Source organism: Tasmannia lanceolata, unplaced genomic scaffold (assembly GCF_043159265.1).
Source record: "Tasmannia lanceolata isolate RefF3 unplaced genomic scaffold, GAP_Taslan_0.1 ptg000008l, whole genome shotgun sequence".
In the NCBI taxonomy this organism is placed as follows: domain Eukaryota; kingdom Viridiplantae; phylum Streptophyta; class Magnoliopsida; order Canellales; family Winteraceae; genus Tasmannia; species Tasmannia lanceolata.
Genome location: NW_027518685.1, coordinates 45,944,779 through 45,971,348, shown reverse-complemented (window position 1 = coordinate 45,971,348; position 26,570 = coordinate 45,944,779). Strand labels below are relative to the sequence as shown.

The window sequence follows — 26,570 nt, the reverse complement described above, 5'->3', positions numbered from 1 at the left end:
GGGGGGGAAGTGTGTGATTGATATATATATATATATGGGAAAAGTGTTTCTACTCGGCCGAGTAGATACGTTATCTACTCCGCCACATGAAACACAATGGGCCCCCATTGTTTGGATGATCCGAAGCATTCATTTGTTAGGCCCTGACATAGATAGGGTGTGCCCAAAAAATCAGTTTCATAGGATCATCATAACCCTTTGATTTGTGGAGGTTAAAAATGGACGGCTATAAACCTCCACAAATCTGTCCATTTTTAACCTCCACAAATCGATGGGTTACGATGATTCTATAAAGCTGATGTTTTAGTCACACCCTATCTATGTCAGGGCCCATCAAATGAATGGTTTGCATCACCCACTATATTTTTGGCCGACGGAGTATATAACGTATCTACTCAGCCAAGTAGAAACACTTTTCGTTATATATGTATAACGAAAAGTGTGTGTGTGTGAGAGAGAGAGAGAGAGAGAGAGAGAGAGAGAGAGAGAGAGAGAGAGAGAGAGAGAGAGAGATTTGGTCTTAGCAAACAACCCGACCCAGTCAACCTTTCCACAATGAAAGTATGCACCATTGGTCTTGGTTGACTTTTTCTTGAAAGTTTTCTTGTTCTTGACTTTGGAAATGTTTTTCTTAGAACCCTGGCCTTTACCCTTTCTTTTTCCTTTGCCTTTCGGTTTGGGAGTTGAGACTACATTAGCTTCAACTAAGAAAGATGATTTCTTATTCTTTTTCTGAAGGTCCTCAGTAGATTGAAGATGATTCAACAACTCTGTCAACGTCATTGACAATTTTTTCTTGTGGTAATTCATGACGAAGTCATTGAATGATGGTGGTAGGGATGCTAACACCATGTCGACTATCTCTAACTGGGATTCCGTCCACCATTTTAGTGGAAACTAGTTCCTTAATCGCTAGTTGTCTGGCACTGCGATTTTGTTCTCCAAACATCTCCCTAAGATTGTACATAATATCCATGGCTGAAGCCATTCCGATATGTTGTTGTTGCAACACGTTCGACATTGACCCAAGGTATAGCACTTAGCCATTTCATTATCTTCATGCCATTTTGTGGCTCTGTCCCTGACATCCTGGGGAGCATCGGGACCAGGCAACTTAGGTGCCTCAGTAGTCAAGACCTAATAAACTTTAGCTGCTGTGAGCACTAGGGTTAAGTTTATCTTTCAGTCCACATAGTTTGGATCAGTAAGTTTGTTGTCTTCAAGGACCCTAACTAATGGATTGAAGGATGCCATATCTAATGCAAAGAAAAGAAACATAAAATAAGCAAGACTAACCATTTTAGATTTTATCATGACATTTAACCATTAGATCTGGGTTTTTGATCTATAATGATACTGCCCATTGTTTGTCTGATTTATGTGCCCCTCAAACACATAAACCAAGAGAAATAACATGATTTCTCCAATGGGCATCAGATGCTCATCAACAACTACTTTATTGAGTATAAGAGGATTCATCTAATCCATCATATTATAATTATGATATCCGATTTTATTTTGGCCTCCAAGCATCGCAGTGTATCTATCCTTTGGGCATCAACACTTTTTGCTTGATTTAGCTAACACTCACTGCCTCGGAATCATTTTACAAAACATACTAGCTTCTGCTTTGGCATATGACTAATGTATTTTGCAAATATCCCTTATCCTTATAGGAATCTATTAGTTACTCTAGATAGAAAATCAAGATCGGCTTCTGCTTTGGTAAATGACCGTCTTATTCTCTAAACTAGCCAACCAATAGATGGCTATGGAATGCGATGAAGATTAATCATTTCGATTTAAATCCCCATTTACAACTTAATATTTTATAAAGAGGGTTTCTTTTAAGTGGGAAAATTGGATTCCTCTGTATGCATCTAAAACAAACCATCCAATGGTAATACATACATAAGGAAAATGCAATCATCCATCGCACATCTAAACTACAAAAAGTAAAACAACTACATCCATAAGCTTAATTTTGGCATCTTGGATTTATAGGGATTCTCCCACTAACCATTTAAGAATTATCTAACCATTTTAGAGTTAGTTAATCCCCATAATTCCGTATTACCAAAATTAAGGATGAAATTTGGGCAACTATTCACTATTCGCAATAGGAAAAATCCACCGACCTTAAGGCAATTTTTCAAAGGTATTGGTACTGATATACTTCATCATATGAAGTATTTGAGATTAGTAAAAATAATGAAGAATGCGTCCACCCTCCATTGAATCGATAGAATCGAGGTCCGTCATCATCTATAGCCTTTTTAAAGCATCGCCATGTCTATGTTTTCTTTGATTCTTTGATTGACCACCTCAAGAGCGATTTTCTTTCTTCATTACTTTCGATGTAATATGAAAATAAATTACCCTAGTGTCATACACTACCCTAAATAATATGTACATCAAAAAAATTCTCCATGACAAACCAGTTGTCCACAAAACTGTCCAGAGGGAGTACATAAACCAATAAAATCATTAATTATTACATTACAGACTTTTAATTGCTACATTCCCACAATATCAAACCATAAAAATAAATAACAAACATCCACAAATATTATCCATATGCATCTCTTGCATGGATAGAGGTCGAATAATCCTTTTTGCCCAATTTTCACCAATAGAGATCAAATCATACTGAAATTAAATTAAATAATTTTTAATTCAAGCATAAAAACTACTGACATCTAAAGAAATTTGATATAATCAATCTTTATGATGTCAGAAGTCACCACAAAAAAATTCGTGCGAAAACAAAATTGTTTGAGCGAGAAAAGCTCAAAATAGTGGTTTTTGGGAACCCTTTCAGAATAGCATAATTTTCGAATATTTTAAGTGGGAGAAAAATTATTCGGACTACCATATTAGTTACTGATTATGCTTAGAACACACCCAAATAATGTTTTGAAAATTTTAATCTTGGGTTATAAATTTTTCTCACAAATTTGGGGCCGTTCTGAAATAATACATGTAATTCTCGAAATGAAAATCAACAAAAGACTGCACTTTTGACCTAACTTGTAAAAATCATATCTCCCAATCCGCTCATCATAATTAGATGATTCTTGATGCGTTGGACTCGTATTCGAGTCTTCTTTTTAACCATCAAGAAAGATCGCATAAAAAATCCCATTGAGTAGATCGAAATTGCTGATCTCTACACAACAGTCCTTATGTTAACTAATTAACACTACGGGCTAACAACCTCGGATAGCCGGGATAGAACGTTTGGACTCACATCGGATATACCGCATGATCTATCTTTGGTTAGATTAATCCCCTAATCTGAGCCCTAGTTGCTCTGATACTACTTGAGGGAAGGTTATTCCCTTCCGGCAAGATCGTATGCGCAGTGGAACAAAAATCGCATAGAACTTTAAGTTTTTCTTTTCGATCTTGCAATTTCTCAAGATCCTAGAGTCTAGATTAGTTAATTATGTTAATTAAACATAAAGAGATACCTCTTTGGAGAAGAAATCAATGAACCACGCTGCTTGATCTACTCCTCGAACGGTTGGCATCGTTCTAAACGCCGCGAACCCCGCAAGTTGAACCGATGGATTCTTTTTCTTTGCTCGGACTATTGTGGATGTGAATAACTCTTATTCACCTCTTTAAGGTCTGATCTAATCAGTACCCTTATTGTAGAGAACAGAGAAATTGATTGGAAGCCTTTCTCTTTGAAACTTTTTCAATTGGAAGAGAGATTGAGAGAGAGATGGGAAACGATTTTCCAAAGAGGGAGAAGAGGGGACGAATTTTGGAGTATTCCTTCAAAATTTCATTCAGCCATCTCTTATATATAGAAAATAGAATTTTGGTTTAATAAATCATTGTTTCTCTCTCCCAATTCCTATCCAATTGAGAAACCAACTTGAATTGAGACTCTTCGAATGAATGGGATTCTCCCAAACGTCCAAGGCTGTGTGGGGATGGCCAAGATACATAAGAGAACGTGTATTGATGTCTCTCTCCAGCCCTTGTGGCCTTATCTCGTAGGAGTTGGTGTTGGAAACAAATTTCTTGCTTTGTAGATCCTACAATTTAACAATTCTTATTCAATAAGGAGTTCCAGTACAACTCAAAGTCCTTGAGCAATTGGGGCCATTTTCCCCAGCTCTCCAACTGATTTGGGCGTGTGGTGGGCCCCACCATGCTTATCCAAATGTGTAGTCCTATCCTAATTCCCAATTCCGTTCCAATTCCGCAACTTTTGCAGAACCAGTTTGGGAATAACTATCTTAATTTGGATTACACATTATTATGCTTATTAATCAAATTAATAACACATAATAATGAATAATAATTAAATAATTAATTAATTATTAACTCGCATCCAATGGGAGTTATTTCAGCTCTAATTTGTCTTCGAAAAATTCTCTTATTGTCTCTCGTTACTTACTTAACAGAGACATGTATATATACATATATCAATATATATATATATATATATGAGAAAACATTTCCTACACACTTGTGTAGGTAAGTTACCTACACACTAGCTTAAAATACAGTGGGGGCCAATATTGTTTGGGTGATCCAAACCATTCATTTGAATGATCCTCACATAGATAGGGTGTCCACAAAAAATCAGATCCATAGGATCATCCCAACCCTACGATTTGTGGAGGTAAAATGGACGTGTATAAACCTTCACAAATTAGTCCATTTTTTGCCTCCATAGTTTGAATGGTTGGGATGATCCTATGGATCTGATTTTTTGTGGACACCCTATCTATGTGAGGACCATTCAAATGAATGGTTTGGATCACCCAAACAATGTGGGCCCCCACTGTATTTTAAGCTAGTGTGTAGGTAACTTACCTACACAAGTGTGTAGGAAATGTTTTCTCTCTCTCTCTCTCTATATATATATATTTACTTAATTAATATCCACATTGATCTAACAGATCATATCTGTTCGTGCAATTACATAAAATGTCGAACCCTGATCCGTTTGGATGTTATCTGTTCCTTCGAGTTATGATTGGGATCATCGCAGGGATCCGACGGTCGATCCTGCAGAACCCTCTGGTGCGCCCCACTGCGATCTCGCTCTTTAGTTAGAATGCACTCGCATTAGGTCAGTGGCCTCCATCGAGACGTAACCCTGAAGATGACTGTTAGATCATTTTACCCCTAATCACATCTTGTAGGTGCAAGTCCTTTTTTCTTGACTACATCTACTGAGTTGAGTCATATGAGGGGTTGACACCATTTACCCCCTTGTCCCGCTCTTGATATACCATTTTGATCAAGTGGTGTTCGGCCTCGAAATGCATTTGTAATATCCTTTGAAAACATTTCAACGTTTCATAAAATATTCCGATAAACTTTTTTTTCAGTTCGCCTGGCCAGGCTATTTAATAGGCTTACCGCTCTGACAAAATTGTAGATGTCAATCCCTAAATTTTAGGCCAAAGAACCCATTGTTGAGTATCACTATTGGTCTTGTGGGTTTGCTCTACGATATAGCTCTATCCGAATGTGACTCTAAACTAGAATCACTATGAGATAGATTAAGACCCTAGAACGGGCCAACAAACCAATAAGACCCCTCAGGTCTAAGGACATGTGAATGATCCTGTCTGGAAGAACAACTTATACTCTCTTGTCCTCAAGTTATTCTTTGTTTGATCCTGTTCAGTTGCATGATCCAATCGTCGCACCCACTATTCTTGGTTAGGGTCCACTATTCAGATGACCGAGATAAGTCATCTCACGACACGTGCATGTAGGCAAGACTGGTGCTAGTTGTATTAAAAAATAGATGTCCGGTCTCTTTCCCAACTAGGAACTATTAAGGCTTGCATAGAACCGAGATGCCATATCTTCTTGCTCCCTTGGATCTGTGAATCCTTTGAGCATGGCATATCTATTATACTACCCAAGGACGAACATGTGTCAATAAACAAGCACATCACACACATTCATTAATATAATTATCGATTCATGTCATGAAATAAATCTTTATTGATTAATAAATGTCAATAGACTGGCTTTTTAGGCCATATACTCTAACATCCGCATTCGAGTCGGACATGGATTCATGTGGGACACACCCGGATCTTGTCGTAGCCGTGTCCAGCACGAGTCATGTTTTTTTTTTTTTGGCGAATCCGATTCATCTTTGTCACTTTTGAAATGCGAATCCTGTATATTTTTCCTTTAAACGTGTTTTGTTCTTAACTTTTTTTATATGAAAGCAGAACCCTTACTCTTTTAGTAGAAACCCTAGCGCCTCGACCCTCAAACATCAACCCCCTTCCTCCTTAAACTTTCTTAATACGAAACTCTCCTCAACCCTCAAATTTTTGATGAATATATATATATATATATATATATGTAAATATATATATATATATATATATATGTACATATATGTCTACACACACACACATACATATATATATATATATATGTACATATATATATATATATATATGTACATATATATATATATATATATATATATATATATATATATATATATGTATGAGGAAAAGGATTGTACGCTCGAGTGTACCTAAGCTTAGGTACGCTCGAGTGCCAAATCACATGGGTCCCAAATATTTTTTGGTCATCTAAACCATTCATATGCAAGGCCCCATCATAGATAGGGTGCATACCAAAAATCAGCTCCATAAGATCATCCCAACCCATCCATTTGTGGAGGTCAAAATGGACAGACACTGTTTGTCCACAAATCTGCTCATTTTGCCCTCCAGTTTTGGAGGGGTTAGGATGATTCAATGGTGCTGATTTTTGGTACGCACCCTATCTATGATGGGGCCTTGCAAATGAATGGTTTAGATGACCAAAAAAAATGTGGGACCCATGTGATTTGGCACTCGAGCGTACCTAAGGTTAGGTACACTCGAGCGTACAATCCTTTTCCTCTATATATATATATATATAATATGAGAGAACATTTCCTACACACTTGTGTAGGTAAGTTACCTACACACTAGCTTAAAATACAGTGGGGGCCCACATTGTTTGGGTGATCCAAACAATTCATTTGAATGATCCTCACATAGATAGGGTGTCCACAAAAAATCAGATCCATAGGATCATCCTAACCATTCAAACTATGGAGGCAAAAAATGAACTAATTTGTGAAGGTTTATACACGTCCATTTTACCTCCACAAATCGTAGGGTTGGGATGATCCTATGGATCTGATTTTTTGTGGACACCCTATCTATGTGAGGATCATTCAAATGAATTGTTTGGATCACCCAAACAATGTGGGCCCCCACTGTATTTTAAGCTAGTGTGTAGGTAACTTACCTACACAAGTGTGTAGGAAATGTTCTCTCATATAATATATGTGTGTGTGTGTCTATGAAATGAGTTGAGACACACACACACACACACACACACATATATAAATTACAGAGTCCGAAACCTACTTTTGGGGGTTTGCCGAATCCGAAACCTCGAATCCGTGTCAGATCCCGACACGCGAATCCGAATCCACGCAACACTGGTTTTCTATAATGTATTCAAATCATTCGTCTATTGAAAATAACAGGAGGAATGTAATGTCTTAATCTCCCCATGTTGATGGTGTACTAATTGTTGGTAATGGCATGCTTTTTTTTTTGTTACATGAAAGTTCTTTCGTTACTACTTTGAAAATGGCTCGAAATAGATCATGCAGCCCGAACAAAGGCTCATTCAACATTGCTTTGTCTTGATACTGAGCAAGTAAAAGTACGGATGCAATCCATTCCTTATGCTTGTGAGTTCGTAGTGTTATTTATCTAAGAGAGTTATTGCTGATAAGTTGGATTTATAGACAATTATCATCAGACCTATCACATTCGCTATCTAAAATGATATATTCACAATAATGTCCCATCAAATTAATTTATTTCGTAAAAACCTATATTTTTTGTATCATGAGATAGTATAAATTTTTTTATGTTATTTATATATCTTCCATTAAAGGGAAAGATATTCTGTTTTGATAATTACAATCCTTACATTATTAAATGCACTATGTATAAACTCCTAGAGTTAATCGTTGGCTCGATTGAGCTCTTAAATTTGAATACCTTATACCTTGGCCAAGTTCTTGTCTCTGTCTGATTTTTTCCCTACCATGTCAAGCAAATCTCCTTTGACTTTTCTGAGTTTAAAAAATTATCCACATTAATCATTGACTCAGCCAAGTGAATTCCTTCTACCATGCATGAGTTCTCTTCCGAGTATAAGTTTTGAAATGCTAATTAAATGCTTTTCTTGTTGAATGGTAGCAACTTGTTGGGAATTATTACAACCTTTAACAGTTCATTAGATAAGTGTATATTAAGGGAAAAGGCATCGATATTCTTTCGCTACAGATATTTAGGCCTAATACTAATGCAATGTCGGATACATCAAACTGAACTAATTGACCACCTAATTTAACCGAATTGCTCTCACAATCCCACAAACCTAGTAGCATTGTCAGTATAGATTTATGTAATACAAGGCCTTCTAGTTTAAATAGATGTCCAAATAGAGTTCTATACAGTGCATCATAGTGAATATCCTTGAGCTCTAATTGTAGAGACTTAAGATGCGACACAAAATTCCTTGGAGAGCATCTAGTCATCACGTACTTAACGTTTCCCTTTCCCTGCAATATCACAGTAGTACAAGAAAGTGTGGATTGGTAGGGTTTCCATAAGATATATATTTCATATACAAAGCTGGATGCAATGCACCTGTACTCTTTCCCCGATGGCTGCATCATCCGTCCGATTCCGTTTCATAGCTTCAGTCGGTTTTACCAGCAAGATGATCGGTTTTACCACTATTATCACTTAAACCATAATTTGACCATTTTGAAATTTACAATAGGTGCGCCACCGTTATCAATATGTAGACCATCGGAAATTACTTTACGCCGCCGGAAGTTGTGCATTTTGAAATTTACATTAGGTATGCCACCGTTATCAATAGGTACGCCACGAAAATTAATTAATGCCGCCGGAAGTTGACCATTTTAAAATTTACATTAGGTATGCCACCGTTATCAATAGGTACGCCACCAGAAATTAATTAACGCCGCCAGAAGTTGACCATTTTGAAATTTACATTAGGTACGCCACCAGAAACATTAGGTACGCCACCGGAACTAATATAACGGCACTGGAACTGTGACTTCTTTAGTTCGTAATTCAATTTAAGCGCCACTGTTATCAACTAGTCGAACCGTCCACATGGGATTTAGAACCTAACTTTTAAATAGTCAAACCCTAATACTCCGCCAACCCACGAGATGCCAGAAACCCTAATACTCCACCGACCCTGCGGGAGATCTCTTTGAAGAGACAGAGAAAACTTCCAGTACTCTTGAGGTGCAACTTCATTGTTCAGAAATCTGTAAGACCTGGTTTCCTTTCTTGCATTTCTGCCGAGCTCTATTCCGAGTTTGTAGATATCTATTTAAAGTATTATTTTTATAATTTCCGTATATTAAATACTATTTAATTTTATCTTATTATTCTAAATCTTTTAGAAAATTATGACTTAAAATAATATTAATATTAAGAGGAAGTCTAAACTGAAGGGAGCCCTTGCAAAAAAGAGGTGAAAGGGCTTCCCCATTGGCTGCACATCACCATCACGTTTGACTTTTCAGCTGTTATTAATGCATGATGGTGATGTGTAGCCAATAGTAGAGCCCTTTTACCTCTTTTTTGCAAGGGCTCCCTTCAGTCTAGAATTCCTCTAATATTAATATAACATTTTTATAGTAAGATAAATAAATAACTAATAAGTTACTTTATGACTTAAATATGTATTACTTCTGTTATAACAAACTAATAATTAACTTGTTACAATAAGAGACCTAAAAGTAAAGGTCACTTTAAAACCCTAGAAGCTCTCTCTCTCTCTCTCTCTCTCTCTAAAACCCTAGAACCTCTCTCTCTCTGAAAACAACCACCTGAAGTTTCTAGACAACCTTAACCGATGCAATTTACATCTTAACAGAGAGGGAAATCTTGTCATGATATGCTCACTTTGAGGGAATATGGGTGTGAATGGGGTGAGTCATATCCACCAATACAACTTACATTTTTTAACAGTGAGGGGAATCTTGTCATGATCTGCTTTTCATGCTCACTGTGAGGGAAGGTTGCCTTGAGGCCAAGGTTGCCTTACCAAGAAACCTCATGTTGTGAGGAGCTCAAACACTTATAAAGTTTGAAGCTTGTTTTGTTTAACTCTACTTTTCTGGCTTCTTTTCTCTGTCCTCTTTCTAATAGTCATCATTTGTTTTCTCGTTTTGGGGTTTGGGCTGAAAAAGAATTTGTTGACTATGGATGTGGGCTGATGTCGGGCGTATGATTGGCTTGAAGAAGTGGCCATTTATAAATTCTTTGGCAGCATTTTGTTAAGGGCACAGCGTTTTTTATGTCCCTATTTTATGAAGGAAAAATGAAAATGTTGCATAGCAGCTGATTTTTTATTGTCTTACTGAAGAATTGTGTCCAAAAAATGCGGTCCTATTGCGACTGACAATGAATCAAACTACGGAAATGCGGAGTATTTACTTACTCTTATATATTCATTACAGTAGGTGTTGTACATTCTATCTACGTTGGAAGACGTTGATGGGATGCTTAATGTGCAACATATAATAAGTAGCTAGAAATATTGCTAAGTTCTTGTACAAGTATCAAAATACATCGGATCTCATGAGGGCACACATAAAGGGCGGCGGATTGTAAAGGCCTGATGTGACTAGGTTTCGAAACTCATGTATACATGTATTCAATTATGCAACCCCCACGACAAAAACACCTCCTTTCCTCCTTTCCTCTAAAAGAAGACTAAGGAGTCCAAAAAATACGCACCGACCAATCGAGAATAGTTTGCAAATCTTCCTCTTCGTCTTGCAGTGGATGAAAATTCGGTTTCCATATTCCTCATCTTCTTTCCATAAAACACATATATTCACCAAGCAAAACTTCGTCCTTTTCAAGAGATTAAGGCTGCGTTTGGATTACTGGAATCATGAATGGGAATCAGTATCCTATTCCGATTCCTATTTCAATTCCTCTGTAAAGGGAATGGTAATTTTTTTAAACAGATTCCGGTCGTTCCCCCCTTGATTCTACCCCTCTATCATGTCTGCTCCATTGATTCCATTCATTTTTTGAACCAAACACCGGAATTGGAAGAATCAGAATAGGATGCCAATTCAAATGCCTTGTTCCAGCAATCTAAACGCATGCTAAGGGCATTGATATTCTTCAGTGACACAGTCTAACATGCTTGTAATGTTGCAGCAATATGTAGATTCCAAATACAACCCCAAAGAGCACGATCATTTCCTTTCACAACAGGATGATTGAATAATGACTTAACTGAAAACGTGTCTTGATAATCAGAAGTCCAAATTCTTCAGGCCTACTGTAATAGAGACACAAATACCTCTGGGAAACCTACGAAGTTATGAAAATGATCGAATTTGTCATCCTTGCAGTGTCAATGAAGCACCAACTGTCCAACCCTAAAGCTACTCTCATCCAATCAAATGTTTAAAATCTGGTTTAACTTAACCAATAGTCTGCCTTGCTACAACTGAACCAACGGTCTCGCTTCCTTCCGAGCCCCTACCTCAACTTGGATCTTTACGCTCCCACCAACACCCTATATGGGAAAAGTGTTTCTGGTCCGTCGGACCAGATAACTTATCTGGTCCGTCAACCAGAAATAGAGTAGGCCCACATTGTTTGGGTGATGCAAACCATTCATCTAATGGGCCCTGGCATAGATAGGGTATGCCCCCATCTACCAGAAATAGAGTAGGCCCACGTTGTTTGGGTGATGCAAAACATTCATCTGATGGGCCCTGGCATAGATAGGGTGTGCCCAAAAAATCGTCTATATAGGATCATCCTAACCCTTCGATTTGTGGAGGTTAAAATGGACGGGTTTACGGGTTTATACATATACATATATATATATATATATATGTATATATATATACATATATATATATATATGGGAAAAAAAACCCTTAAACGAAATATAGGCCAAAAAACTGGAAAAAAACTGAGAAAAATAATAATTGAAGCAGAAAAACACAAGACAAAGAAATCTAGGGGGAAAAAGAAACTGACCTCCTCTTCTTCTTTTTGGATTGGGAAAAAGTGATTACCTCCGGGCATACATATCGGATCTCGGAGATCACCTTGCGCTCGAATAGCTACGGAGAATTCTCCGGCTGCTGACCTCTTTGAAGGTCGTCTCTGTATTGCCGGCGTCGGCGAGAGATCCGATGCCACTCTCTCTGTTGTCGTTTGGTCGTCGTAGGGTTTTGGAGCTTCGCGGATGTGATCTCTAGGGTTTAGCTGAAATCTCTAGGGTTTAGTCGAGAAAGCGGGAGATGGGAATCGAGGTTTTTTTATGGCGGGTAGAGGGAAAGAGAAAAGACAAAGTACACGCGGGTCAGGGAATTCCATAATTTAAAGAGGGGGTGGACCGTGCAAATAAGCGTCAAAGTACACGCGTTAAAAGGACAGATTTTAAAGGAAATTATAAAAAAATTAGGACTTTCTCTTCAGATATATATATGTATATAGACACACACACACACACACACTTATCTAGTCCATCGACCAGAAACAGAGTGGGGCCCGCATTGTTTGGGTGATCCAAACCATTCATTTGGTGGGGCCTGACATAGATAGGGTGTGCCCAAAAAATCATCTCCATAGGATCATCTTAACAATTTGATTTGTGGAGGTTTAGAATAGAAGGGTGCAAAAAAAGATGAAGGGTGCATCAAAAAGCATGGAAGGGTATAATAGAGGAAGGGTGCAACCGGCTCCGGCGAATTAAGGCAGTGTTCCCCCGCCCAATCAGCAACATGAAAAGCATTGGCAGGAAAGTAAGGAATGGCCGGAGGCTAATCAGGGAGGAGAGAGGGGAAAGTTGATGGAAATAAAACCCCCGGATGAAGGATCCGAAACGGCAAGAAACTCAATGGAAGTGGAACTCAGAGGGAAAATTAAATCTTGCATTGAGAGGGGGGAGCAGCTATTAGTAGAAGGAGGGACGGAAACTCTTGGGGATGAGACTTCAGAAGAGGAAAGAGGAGTTTCATCTGATTCAGAGGAAAGGGTATCCTCTGAGGAGTTCGAAAAAATGACTAAATTGGAAGATCACGTAGGAATAGGATATCGGGAAAATATTGAAGAAACAAAGAAAATGTTCCTAGACATAGGAAAAAGAGACTCCGTGCTAAAAAAAGGAAAAGCCCTGGGAAGAAATAGAAGGGAACTTAATGCTCTCAAAAGTTAGAGATCCTCTCCTTTTTGACGGATTCCCCCGGATCATAATGTTAGGTCCTTAGACCATCGATCATGGTTCGGGGCTCTGATGTTGGATAAACAGTAGAGCAAATTGGCCTTCCTAAATTGGCCTTTCTGCTTGAAGGACTTTGGGAGTGCTTAGAAGAAGATAGTCTATGGCGGTAGGAAATGCAGATACTGCGGCCATTTACTATGAAGGACCTGGATTCCATGGGCAGCTTTTGTGCTGGATAATTTTGTTCAGTGTTTTGGAAAATTGTAAAGGAAAATGTAAAGAAGCTAGTTTAATTCCAAGAAGAATGGGTTTTCTTTTTTACCTAAGAGAATGCTCTTGGGCAATTCATACTCTATACATCCAGTGGGATTACTGGTCCCCATTGTATTTTTGCTGGTATGAATATATTTGTCAATTTAAAAAAAAAATGGACAGATTTTAAACTTCCATAAATCAAAGGGTTTGGCTGATCAATGGAGATGATTTTTTGGGCACACCCTATCTATGTCAGGGCCCATCAAATGAATGGTTTGCATCACCCAAACAACGTGGGCCCCACTCTGTTTCTGGTTGACGGACTAGATAAGTTATCTGGTCGACGAGAAACACTAATAGATCAAAGAACGTCATTTGAAATGGCCTCCTAAGCACTTTACTTCAAAAATTTACTTGTATGTACTAATAGACAATGTAATATTTGCTAAATGCTCTTGGTTTTGCCTAGTCAATATCTTTTTAATAAGGCTGTGAGAGTCGACAACTCAAACTTGATAGGTTGAGCCCTATCTAATAAAAAATCTACCTTTGGATATTGTGGGTTCATGGCTGGAAAGTTTTTGTAACATGGAGAAGTAAGAAGCAGAATAGGGTGGCCAGATCCAGTCCAAGTTTAAACTGGGGAAGGCCCGCCATATAATTTAGCTCCAAATCATGATTTGGCTATGGAGACCATGAATATTGTTGCCCATAGCGTACAGAACAGAGACATGTAGAGCCTCTATTTGGAGTTAGAATGGGAGTCTCATTCTGGGAAGTAACATCAGTAAGGGAACTTGTAGCTGTGGGTACAGAATAGAGAGCCTGAAAGATGTGTATCTTGACATCATAGTGGCTAGCTATTCTGTCTTTGAAGCTCTTCAATCGTTGGTGATTCAGAGAGATTGTTGCAGGAAAAGTCTTATACTTCTAGGCAATGGGAAGAGTATAAATACATCTCCTTGGTCCTCGCCGAGGAGCTCCGTGCGTATGCCTATAGATCGGGTAGTGAGGGGGAGAGGCCAGATCTTGCCAGGAGAAATCTATCTTGTCACAGAAGAGAATCAGGAAGATGGGTTGAGGGATTAAACATGACCTTAAATCAATCTCTGGTTGGAGAGGAAATGTAGAGATTGTGGATACTGAAACTTTGGTAGACGGAGCTACTGTAGAAAATGCTTGCTGATTAGAGAGGAAGGAATAGAAGGAGTGGAGGTTAATCATGTACTGTGGGGGAAGGGTGTGGTGGATCGGGTAGTGAGGGGGAGAGGCCAGATATTGCCAGGAGAAATCTATCTGGTCACAGAAGAGAATCAGGAAGATGGGTTGAGGGATGCTTAAATCAATCTCTGGTTGGAGATTGGAAATGGAGAGACTGTGGATACTATAACTTTGGCAGACTGAGCTACTGTAGAAAATGCTTGCTGATTAGAGAGGAAGGAATAGAAGGAGTGGAGGTTAATCATGTACTGCAGGGGAAGGGTGTGATGGAGGACGATCCTGATCTGGGTCTGAATGGGCGACATCCGAAAATTACCTTACCTGGAAAAGAGGTAGAGGAGCGTAAGAAGGCCCTTAAGAAGTGCTTAGTGGGATGCATGAAAGGATCTTCATGGCAGCTTGAGGAGGTTTGGCAGTGGGCTAGAAAAGCATGGAATATCTCTCAACTTCCCAAACCCATTGTAATCAATTCAACGGAGATTCTATTCTGATTTGAATCGTAGAAGCAAGCAACCTGGGTCCTTCATCAAGGTGGAGATGCTATGAGAAGTTGTATATCTTCCCTTCAATCCTAGAACTTGGCTATGCAATTTGGAGCAAAGATGATTTGCCTAAGATTCTACGGCATTCCTCTCCATGCGTGGTCTCTATCTACCGTCAAAGCTTTACGTAAGATCTTAGCGCAGGTTCTTCAAGTTCAATTGTCAGGGAAGTAAGGAATTTGCCTCGGCTAAGGTTCTTACCTTTCATCTGAAATGTGCGGTACCATTTATTAAAATAAAGGAGGAGGGTAGAAGCTATTTAATTCGTGTTAGGGGTATGCATGTTGGAGAAGTTATTAATGGAGGATATGAGGATGAGAATGAGAAGATTCTCATGGGTATTGAACCCAATACAGTTGGAGGGGTATCACATAATTCTAGTACTCTGGTACCGGAGGAGAAGTCCGCCGGTGTTGAGGCTAGGAAAGCTAAAAAACCTCTCTCTCTCTCTCTCTCAGTTGGAGGAAAAATGACTGTTGCATCCTAATTTGAAATTTGAATTAGGATCTAATAGGGCTGAATCCTCCTTGGCTGGCATGCTAAGGTCAAGGCAACCTGGAGCCAAAGAAAGTCGGCTATCTGAGATGGCTAAGCATGAAGCTTTAAATGTGCGTACATGTGGCATTCAAGTGTGGTCACCCAAAGAAGAGGGGAGACGAAACATGGTAGGAAAATCGACTCCATCACACACCGAGTCCCGATGCGTGATGAGGCTGTCAATTCCTCTGGTATCGTAAAAATCGATCATAACAAGGATCTTCGAAAAGGGAGTCAGAGATCTTTTGCTTTGCTTTCCCAATCTGGAAGACGTGGCGAGCACATAAAGAAGTATTCGAAAGGGTTTCGTACTAATATTGCCCCCCAACATGCATAGCGATTATGGGCTCAAGTATAATAATAACTCGAGACAGCCTTTAATGACGGACAAAGAGGTTGGTCTCTTTTTGTATAAAAAGAGGGAGAGAAGGCATACTAGCAGACTCGAGAAGAAACGAAAAAAAGGAAACTCGTCTCCATCATTCTCGATCTGCTAGAAAAATCCAACATGGATGGGGGCTCCGCTTCTTCAAATTAGGGAAAGAAAGTGGATTATAAAGGTAAAAGGAAGCTAGCGAGGAAGGATTGGCTGTGGAGGAAAAGAGGTCTTTCAAAAGACATGGACTGGGCAAAAAGAGGAAATGTCAGGAATCAGCCTCAAAAGGGAGGTAACACAGGCTTATTTAGAACTCCAGTGGAAGAGACTCCAAGAAGAAGCCAAAGGGAAGGAAAAGGAGCTGGAAGCTCTAACTGGCAAGAAAACTTTGGAGGAAATCTATGTTCCACTTCATGAACTCCCCCACTTCAAAAAATCCATGGAGGACGAGAAGAAGGCTCTTGATGAGGAGTCAGAATTTGAAGAAGACTGGAAGGATGACGCCAGTGAGGGGCTTTCCCGAGAGACCGATATTTCTAGGGACTCAATGGATGTAGATCTCAGTGGAGAGATTAAAGGCTGCCTTCGGTGGGGAAGGATTTGGAATTGTCAGAGGAGAAGCAGGCATTCATGGAGGAATTTGGTGAGATGTCAAAAGTGGGCAAGGCTTTGGGCATTGGATTCGAAGATAATATGGAGAAGACGAAAGAGATGCTCCTTGACATAGAGAAACAAGATGCCGCTGAAAAAGGGTAGACACTGGGCAGGGGAAGTAGGAAGCTTAAACCTTTGAAGAAATGATGAGGAGCTTCTCGATTTCTAAATAGGTTCTGGTTCAGGATTTTTGGGGTTTTTTGGCTGGTCTTCTAAAAGGGGAATAGTGGTTTCTGGCTTTCTGTGGTCAGACGTTGTTGTTGGAAGGAATGTGGATCGGGGAAGTTAGAATTTCTGTTGGTCTGTTTAGAGCTCGATCTATTGGATTTAAGTAATGGGTTTTTGGGCGGTAGTGGGATTATCTGAGTGTGCTGAGGGGCTTTGGTTCTTCGCTGCTTGAGGGATTTATTCCTCTGATAATTTTCGTCGTGCCTCTATTTTTGAGACTTTGGTTTGACTCAAGGTTGGTTAGATGTATATAATGAAGGCTTTTGGGGGATCATTTGGAATATTGGATGGTGTTTGAATACCTCACTGGAGGTCTTATTAGGCTCTTGTAAATCGAGGATTTTACTTTTCTTTTTTCTCTTGGCATTGGAGTTGCTCTTTTGCCTCCTCATACTTCGTATTGTGGGGGGACTCCTGGCCCCTTTCAGTTGTAATGCTTAGTATGAATATATGTGTCATCTTACAAAAAAAAAAGGTCCAGTCCAAGCAGAATATAGAGCTGTGACTTATACAGCTTGTGAGATTATGTGGGTGAAGTCTCTTTTACAAGAAATGACTTTTGCTATTAGAAGTGCTGTGAGTCTATGACTATGTGGTGTGATAATCAAGCAGCCATCTACATCACACACAATTCTATTTTTTATGAGAGGATTGAGTATATTGAAGTTGACTGTCATTTTATCAGGGATTTGCTGATGAGCAAAAGGTGGTTACACCTATGTTAAGCCAGAGGAACAACTTGCTGATGTATTCACTAAGATTGTGGGTTATTTTCTCTTTGCAGGTCAGATCATAACACTGAGATTTTGGGGCTTAGTGATTCCCTGTTTCTATCTTTTATCGTATCGAATGCCCATAGCCACGTCCAGTTAACATAGATAACAATCCTTATATTAAAGATAAGAAGAGATCCAAAGGTTCGGAATCAAGGTAACCCCATGCAAATCTAATTAAAAAGTTACATAGACATTTGATCGTCATTTCCTGCTCTTGATTTTTCTTTTTATTTAAAGTCAGGATGTGCAAAATTATGAGTCTTTTTGCTTGTTTTTTCTCATTAACATTGTTTACATTGTTTTTGTAATGTATTTCTGCTTGGCAGACATCAGCAAAGTTTTATTCGTTAGTTCTTGTACTTGTATCTTGTATGGCTGAGTTCTTAATCATTGGCAGTGAATGTCTTCTGCCTGAGTTCTACATATGTTCAAAATTATTACATATGGGGATTTTGTTGGTAGAAAAAAATTTGTTCCCTCGCCAATTCAAATTATCTGTTCTCACTAGTCAGTGTAAGATGCTTTACAAAATGGACTTTGGTTCTGGAGACTCATCATCGGTCTTTCCTTTTAACAGAACATGCATTATTCATTATGTAGGTCATGATGTTAAAAGATTTGTATTGACTATTTGGTTAACTTCTTTTTAGGGGATGAAAATTCAGTCCTATGATGATCAATTGTTGCATCTATCTGAGGATTTGGCCCTAAGATTGTTACCTGCATTTGAAACTCCTACAGGTACTTTTTCTCAAATTTTTTTTTATCATAGATGTCGAATTCCTTTCAGAATCTACTGACATGTGTTAGAAACTTAGACCAATGGCAACTGCATCATGATAGGGATGGTGATTGAATTTTAACAATTAAGGCCATGATTTAAAAAAAAAAGAAAGAAAGAACAATTAAGGTCATTCCAGTATCATGTTTTAAAAATTGGATTAGATGCCAATAGGAAATTGTAGGAATCCAAACCAAATGATATATGATAGCTCCTAAGTTTATATTTGCATCTAGTTATTCAATTGGGCCCTGATTTGGTCTTGTTTGGTCTTTCCCAACCAGGATTCCTCCCTACCCCGTGGTTCCAGATCCGAACCTACCAATCGGAGAACAGTAAAATCTGCATTCGGTGTGATTCCCTTTCAATGCTTGAGTTTCACAATGCCATAATTCTCCAAAATATTCCCAAGTCTCTACAATTCCTATCCCAATACTTTTTGGTGTATTCTAGTTTCTATCAACGCAATTAAAAGATAAAACTTACTATCAATTTGTATTTTTACATGATATGTGTTAAATGTACTAAGTGTATTATGGTCATAATATGACTTATTATAATAAATATATCGTTTGGGGCAGGGAATGCTTTAACGCATTCCGGACTCACGCCCCTTCTCCTCTAACACTCGCACTCTCTTTCTCCCTCTCTCACTTCATCTCCTTCTCTCTATTTCTCTCTCATCCATGATGTAGAACATAACATGGTATCATAGCTGATGGTGTGAGAGATCCACATCAACAAAAAGGTTCATTATTCCCTTCTTCGTCTCCGTTTTTCAAATTTTTTGGGTTTTTTATTTCAACCCTAATCATTTAGCCATACTAACCCAAACCCTCGTCAAACCCCATCCCTCTACCTTTCTTGGCTTTCGCCTCCCCCCCCTCCCCCCCCCCCCCCCACCACCACTTCTTCTTTTTTGTCTTATTCGAAAACCCAAATTTTTTTGTATTTTGCCTCTTTTTTTGGGGTTTTCTCTTCCCATCTCCGTCAATCGTCTTAACCTAACCCTAACCCTAGCCGCACCTATCCCCTACCCCGCCCTTTATTTTCGCCCACTTCTCTCTTCCCCATCTTGTGTTGTTCCCTCATTCCATACCCTACACAATTTGACTAAAACTCTAACCCTAGCTTCTCTATGTAATTGTTTGAGACCTCTACACACGAGGTGGGTGATTACCTTCTATCATCACCTCGCTTCTTTAAAAATCAGCACCTTTCATACATTTTCTTTATGATTTAGACCCTTTTTTTCGCATGAGTTCTTGGTTCGTGCCTATTTCGATCACTGTGCCGGTGGTGTTTTGATTGGTCGTAGACAATTATTGGAGGGTACATGTATTGCCTGTGTGGTTGGTTGATGTTGGTGTTGTTGGCGCCGCGGTGGTGATTGTATTGTGGATGGTTTGCTACATATGTTCTGCCCTCCGTGTGGTTGCTTGTGTTAGGGATTGTGATACTTATTGGTGGTGTTAGTGTGGCTGTTGCGGTAGGTTGTTGAGTGCGGTGTTGGAGGCTCTCTTTTTGTGTTGTGGTTGGATTATATTTGTTGGTTATTCTGTTGTGTTGCTCTTGGTATGGAGTCTGTGGACCCCTCTGTTCAACAACTGTCTGCTCTTAACGTTCATGATACTCGTCCATCGTCATATGATGCTCAGTCTAGTTACTCTCATGTTGACCCTCCTCTTTTGATGACGTCCATTAAATTGGATGGAACAAATTATCCCCCGTGGAAGATGGCTATCTCTACTTATCTACTTGGCCGTAGGAAGATACGTTTTCTTGAGCACCCTCCTCCGGCTAGTACTGACAAGTCATATGAACTGTGGCGTGAAGATGATGCTGTGGTTTGCTTATTTCTATGGGGTTGTATGGAACACCATATAGCTACTTCCATGATGTATCTTCACTCCTCGAAAGAAATCTAGGAGCAAGCATCTACGATGTGGATAATCTGACCCGTATCTGTGATCGTTTTTCAGATTGGTTTTGTCTTCATCGAGGAGACAAACCGGTAGCTTCTCATTACAGTGATTAGCTTGCTCTCTGTCAGGAGCTTGACTTATTGTTGCCCTTTACTGTTGATCCTGAGGTTCTTAAAAAGCGTCAAGAAGAGATGAGAGTTGTTCGGTTTTTTAATTCGTTGGGGCCTGACTATCACCAGCTTCGTCAGCAGCTTGTTAGTTCTTGTTTGCTTCCCACCTTGGCAAATGTCTTCTCCCGTGTGCTGCGTATGCGAGTGGTTCAACATGGTGACCCTATGGTGGATGGGTCGGCTCATGTGACATATGTTGGGGCCGATCGTGGTCGTGGTGGTGGTCGTTTTGGGCGCGATCGCGTTGGTGGTGGTGCCGTAATGGTGGCCGAGAGATAGGGAGAGGCCTGGATGGTGGTGGCCGTGGACGTGGGCCTCGTTTTTGCAGTCATTGTCGTATGGATGGACATACCGTTGATTATTGCTACGATTTACACCTGAGCTTCGTCCCTACAGAACTGTGAATGCTTATGCTGCTTTTTCTGATGGTATTTCTTCTTCTGATGCTCCATCTGTGATGCCTGATACTCTGGTTGTCCCTTGTGTGGAATATGAGGAATTTCTCTGTATCCGGGACAAAGGAAAGCAGCCCACTGCCACGTTTGCGCAGCAAGGTAGCCCCTCATGTTTTCTCTCTGGTAGTTCTTCTAGTCCATGGCTCATTGATTCAGGAGCCTCACACCATATGACTGGTAATCCTAACATTCTTTCTTCTTTCCGGTCAATTCCGTCAATGGGTCCTCGTACTGTTACCTTGGCTGATGGGACTACATCCCTTGTTTCTGGCATGGGTGTAGTCTCCATCTCAACGGGTCTTCACTTGTCTTCCATTCTATATTTCCCGTCTTTTCCTATTAATTTATTATTTGTTCGTCAATTAACGCACTCTCTTAACTGTTCTATTTCCTTTTTTTCTTTTCATTGTGTTTTTCAGGACATGAAGACTGGGACGAAGACCGGCTTGGGCCGTGAGATTGATGGCCTTTACTACCTTGATCAGGCTAATGCTGGTGTTGCTCTTCGTAGCTTATCAGTGGCATTGTTGTTTGGGACATCCACCTTTGGATATGCTTCGGAAGTCTTTGTTCGTTTCAACTCCAATTCCATCTTTTCATTTCGAGTCATGTGAGTTGGGAAAACACCATCGTGTGTCCTTCCCTTCTCGAGTTAGTAGTCGAGTGCCTCGTCCATTTGAACTTATACATTCTGATGTTTGGGGTCCAGCTAGAATTACTTCATTAAATGGACATAAATATTTTATCATATTTGTTGATGATTATTCGAGGACCACATGGTTGTTTTTACTTAAAGATAGATCTCAAGTGTTTAATGCATTTCATAATTTTTATTTTGAGACGGAAAATCAATTTAAATGTATGATTAATTGTTTGCGTACTGACAATGCTAAGGAATATTTTTCTGTGGATAATGGCTTTGATGATTTTCTTTCCTCTCCTGGTATCATTCATCAGTCGTCTTGTGCACACACATCACAATAGAATGATGTCGTTGAAAGGAAAATTCATTATTTGTTGGATATGATTCGTACGATTATGTTTCAGATGAAGGTTCCTAAGATTCACTGAGGAGATGCAACCCTCACGGCATGCTTCCTAAGCAATCGTCTTCCTTCTTCACTTTTATCTGGTCAAACGCCATTTTCTGTCTTGTATCCTCTTGGAGATCCGTTTCCTTTAGTGCCACGTGTCTTTGGATGTACGTGTTTTGTTCATAAATTGTCTCCAAGACTTAACAAGTTAGACCCTCGGGTAGAGAAGTCCATTTTCTTGGGTTACTCTCGAACCCAAAAAGGTTATAATGTTGTAGCCCTTGCCTTCGAAAGACATGTTTCTGTGGATGTCACATTCTTTGAGGACCAACCTGATTTGCCTGGCCCTGGTTCTCAGTTACATGTTGACATCCCTAACCTTCCTGTTCCTTTAGTGATGGGTCATTCTCTGACAGGTCATGATGGTGCTCCAGACGTTGCCACAAGTTCTCCTGTGGACCCTGTGGATTCTAAACTGAAAACTTTTACTCGGGGACCTCGTCAGATCGTTCTTTCGATGACTGAAGCACCATCTCAGCCCACTGATCCTCTTCCACAGTCGGATTGTCAACCTTCAGGTATTTGTTCTCCTACTCATGATTCACCTATTGCATCCCAGACTAGATCACGTATTGTGGCTCATCCTATTTCTAATTTTGTTACTTATGAGCATCTCTTACCATCTTTTCAGTCCTTTGTCTCTAGCATGTCTTCGATTACTTTGCCTAAGTCAGTTACAGATGCTCTCAATCATCCTGGATGGAAGGCTGCTAGGCTGCTATGGATGCTGAGATGGCTGCACTTGACTCCAATAAAATATGGCAATTGGTTTCTCTTCCTTCTGGTGCCCAACCTGTTGGCTGTTGTTGGGTCTTTGCCATGAAGTACCTACCAGATGGGTCTATTGAACGTCTCAAAGCCCCCCCGCCTTGTTGCTAAGAGGTACACTCAGACATTTGGCGTTGACTGTTAGGAGACTTTGTCACCGGTGGCCAAAATTCCGTCAGTACGAGTTTTGATCTCTTTAACTGTTAATCGTGGTTGGCCTCTGTATTAACTTGATATTAAGAATGCCTTCCTTCATGGCGATCTTTCAGAGGAAGTTTATAAGGAGCAACCTTCTGGGTATGTTGGTCGGGGGGAGATGTGCTCTTCAGTATGCTGCCTTCAGAAGGCAATTTATGGTCTGAAGCAATCGCTTAGGGTTTCGTTTGGACGATTTAGTGCTGCCGTTTTGCGCTTTGGGTTGAAGCACTGTGCTGGTGATCGTTTTGTGTTCAGTCACAGATCTGATTCTAGGTATATTCTCCTGATAGTGTATGTTGATGACATTGTAATTACAGGAGATGATAAGTCTGGCATCCAAAATCTAAAGTCCTTTCTTCAAGGACAGTTTTCCACTAAAGATTTGGGGCAGCTCAGATATTTCCTTGGTGTTGATGACATTGTAGCACGGTCTCGTCATGGACTATTTTTGTCACAATGAAAGTATGTGTTGGACATCTTAGAGGAGACAAGCTCAATGGGGGTGAAACCTACGACTACCCCTATGGATCCAAATGTTAAACTTCTTCCCGATCAAGGAGAGTTGCTGAATGATCCGGGTCGATATAGAAGACTGGTTGGGAAACTAATCTATTTGACTGTAGCCCGTCCAGATATATCATTTGCAGTTGGTATGGTTAGTCGTTTATTAATACTCCACGTACTTCCCATTGGGCTGCTGTCATTCAGATTATAAAATATTTAAAGGGTACTTAAGGTAAAGGCTATCCTTCAGAAAGTATGGACATGAAAAGGTAGAAAGTTTTACTGATGCAGATTGGGCAGGATCTCTTGCTGACAGGAGATCAACTATGGGATATTGCACGTTTGTAGGAGGTAATTTGGTGTCTTGGAGAAGTAAAAAGCAAGATGTTGTGTCCAAGTCAAGTGCAGAGGCTGAGTATAGAGCCATGTCATATTCAAGTGGGGAGCTAATATGGCTTTGATCCTTCTTAGTAGAGATTGGTTTTTCATCTACATCTCCAATACGGTTGTTTTGTGACAATAGAGCTGCAATTGATATTGCAACGAATCCAATCTTCCATGAACGGACCAAACATATTGAAGTTGATTGTCACTTCATTCGTCATCGACTTCAGAGCGACGAGATCTGCACAGTGTTTACTCGATCTGCAGATCAACTTGCAGATATGTTTACCAAGCCATTGGGCAGTGTAAAACTGAAAGATTCTTGTATAAGGCTTGGAATATATGATATATACCTTCCAGCTTGAGGGGGAGTGTTAAATGTACTAAGGGTATTATGGTCATAATATGACTTATTATAATAAATATATTGTATGGAGGAGGGAATGCTTTAACGCATTCCAGACTCACGCCCCTTCTCCTCTAACTCCCGCACTCTCTTTCTCCCTCTCTCACTTCATCTCCTTCTCACTATTTCTCTCTCATCCATGATGTTGAACATCAACATGGTATCAGAGCTGATGGTGTGAGAGATCCACATCAACAAAAAGGTTCATTATTCCCTTCTTTGTCTCCGTTTTTCAATTTTTTTGGGTTTCAACCCTAATCATTTAGCCATATTAGCCCAAATGCTCGTCAAGCCCCATCGCTCTACCTTTTTTAGCTTCCCCCCGCCCCCCCACTTCTGTTTTGTCTTATTCGAAAACCCTAATTTTTTTGTATTTTGCCTCTTTTTTTTGGGTTTTCTCTTCTCATCTCCGTCGGTCGTCCTAACCCAACCCTAACCCTAGCCTCACCTTTCCCCTACCCCGCCCTTTATTTTCGCCCACTTCTCTCTTCCCCATCTTGTGTTGTTCCCTCATTCCATACCCTACACAATTTGACTAAAACTCTAACCCTAGCTTCTCTATGTAATTGTTTGAGACCTCTACACTCGAGGTGGGTAATTACCTTCTATCATCACCTCGCTTCTTTAAAAATCAGCACCTTCCATACCTTTTCTTTATGATTTAGACCCTTTTTTTCGCATGAGTTCTTGGTTCGTGCTTATTTCGATCACTGTGCTAGTGGTGTTGTGATTGGTCGTAGACAATTATTGGAGGGTACATGTATTGCCTGTGTGGTTGGTTGTTGTTGGTGTTGTTGGCACCGTCTTGGTGATTGTATTGTGGATGGTTTGCTACATATGTTCTGCCCTCTGTGTGGTTGCTTGTGTTAGGGATTGTGATACTTATTGGTGGCGTTAGTGTGGCTGTTGCGGTAGGTTGTTGAGTGCGGTGTTGGAGGCTCTCTTTTTGTGTTGTGGTTGGATTATATTTGTTGGTTGTTCTGTTGTGTTGCTCTTGGTATGGAGTCTGTGGACCCCTCCGCTCGACAACTGTCTGCTCTTAAGGTTGATGCGACTCGTCCTTCGTCATATGATGCTTAGTCTAGTTACTCTCATGTTGAGCCTCCTCTTTTGATGATGTCCATTAAATTGGACGGAACAAATTATCCCCCGTGGAAGATGGCTATCTCTACTTATCTACTTGGTCGTAGGAAGATACGTTTTCTTGAGCACCCTCCTCTGGCTAGTACTGACAAGTCATATGAACTGTTGCGTAAAGATGATGCTGTGGTTTGCTTATTTCCATGGGGTTGTATGGAACCCCATATAGCCACTTCCATGACGTATCTTCACTCCTCGAAAGAAATCCGGGAGCAAGCATCTACGATGTATTCAGGGGTGGATAATCTGACCCGTATCTGTGATCGTTTTCCAGATTGGTTTGGTCTTTAGCGAGGAGACAAACTGGTAGCGTCCCATTACAGTGATTACCTTGCTCTCTGTCAGGAGCTTGACTTATTGTTGCCCTTTACTGTCGATCCTGAGGTTCTTAAAAAGTGTCAAGAAGAGATGAGAGTTGTTCAGTTTCTTGATTCTTTGGAGCCTAGCTATCTCCAGCTTCGTCAGCAGCTTGTTAGTTCTGGTTCGCTTCCCACCTTGGCAGATGTCTTCTCCCGTGTGCAGCGTATGCGAGTGGTTCAACATGGTGATCCTATGGTGGATGGGTCGGCTCATGTGACATATGTTGGGGCCGATCGTGGTCGTAGTGGTGGTCATTTTGGGCGCGATCGCGATGGTGGTGCTCATGGCTGTGGCCGTAGTGGTTGCCGAGAGATAGGGGAGGCCGGGATGGTGGTGGTCGTGGGCCCCATTTTTGCAGTCATTGTCGTAGGGATGGACATACCGTTGATTATTGCTACGATTTATAGCTGAGCTTCGTCCCTACAGAACTGTGAATGCTTCTGCTACTGTTTCTGATGGTATTTCTT

At 40.1% G+C, this 26,570-nt stretch overlaps 1 protein-coding gene across 3 annotated transcripts in view; it reads left to right on the top strand.

Annotated features, from left to right (window-relative positions):
* The window catches only part of LOC143885334 (Glycosyl hydrolase family 47 protein), a 108,058-nt gene that overhangs the window by 43,094 nt on the left and 38,394 nt on the right, over window positions 1-26,570 (top strand). For all 3 annotated transcript variants that reach the window (XM_077389464.1, XM_077389463.1, XM_077389462.1), the window contains exon 6: window positions 18,569-18,659. In XM_077389464.1, the coding sequence (XP_077245579.1) occupies window positions 18,569-18,659 (91 nt within the window). The remainder of the gene's footprint in view (window positions 1-18,568; window positions 18,660-26,570) is intronic.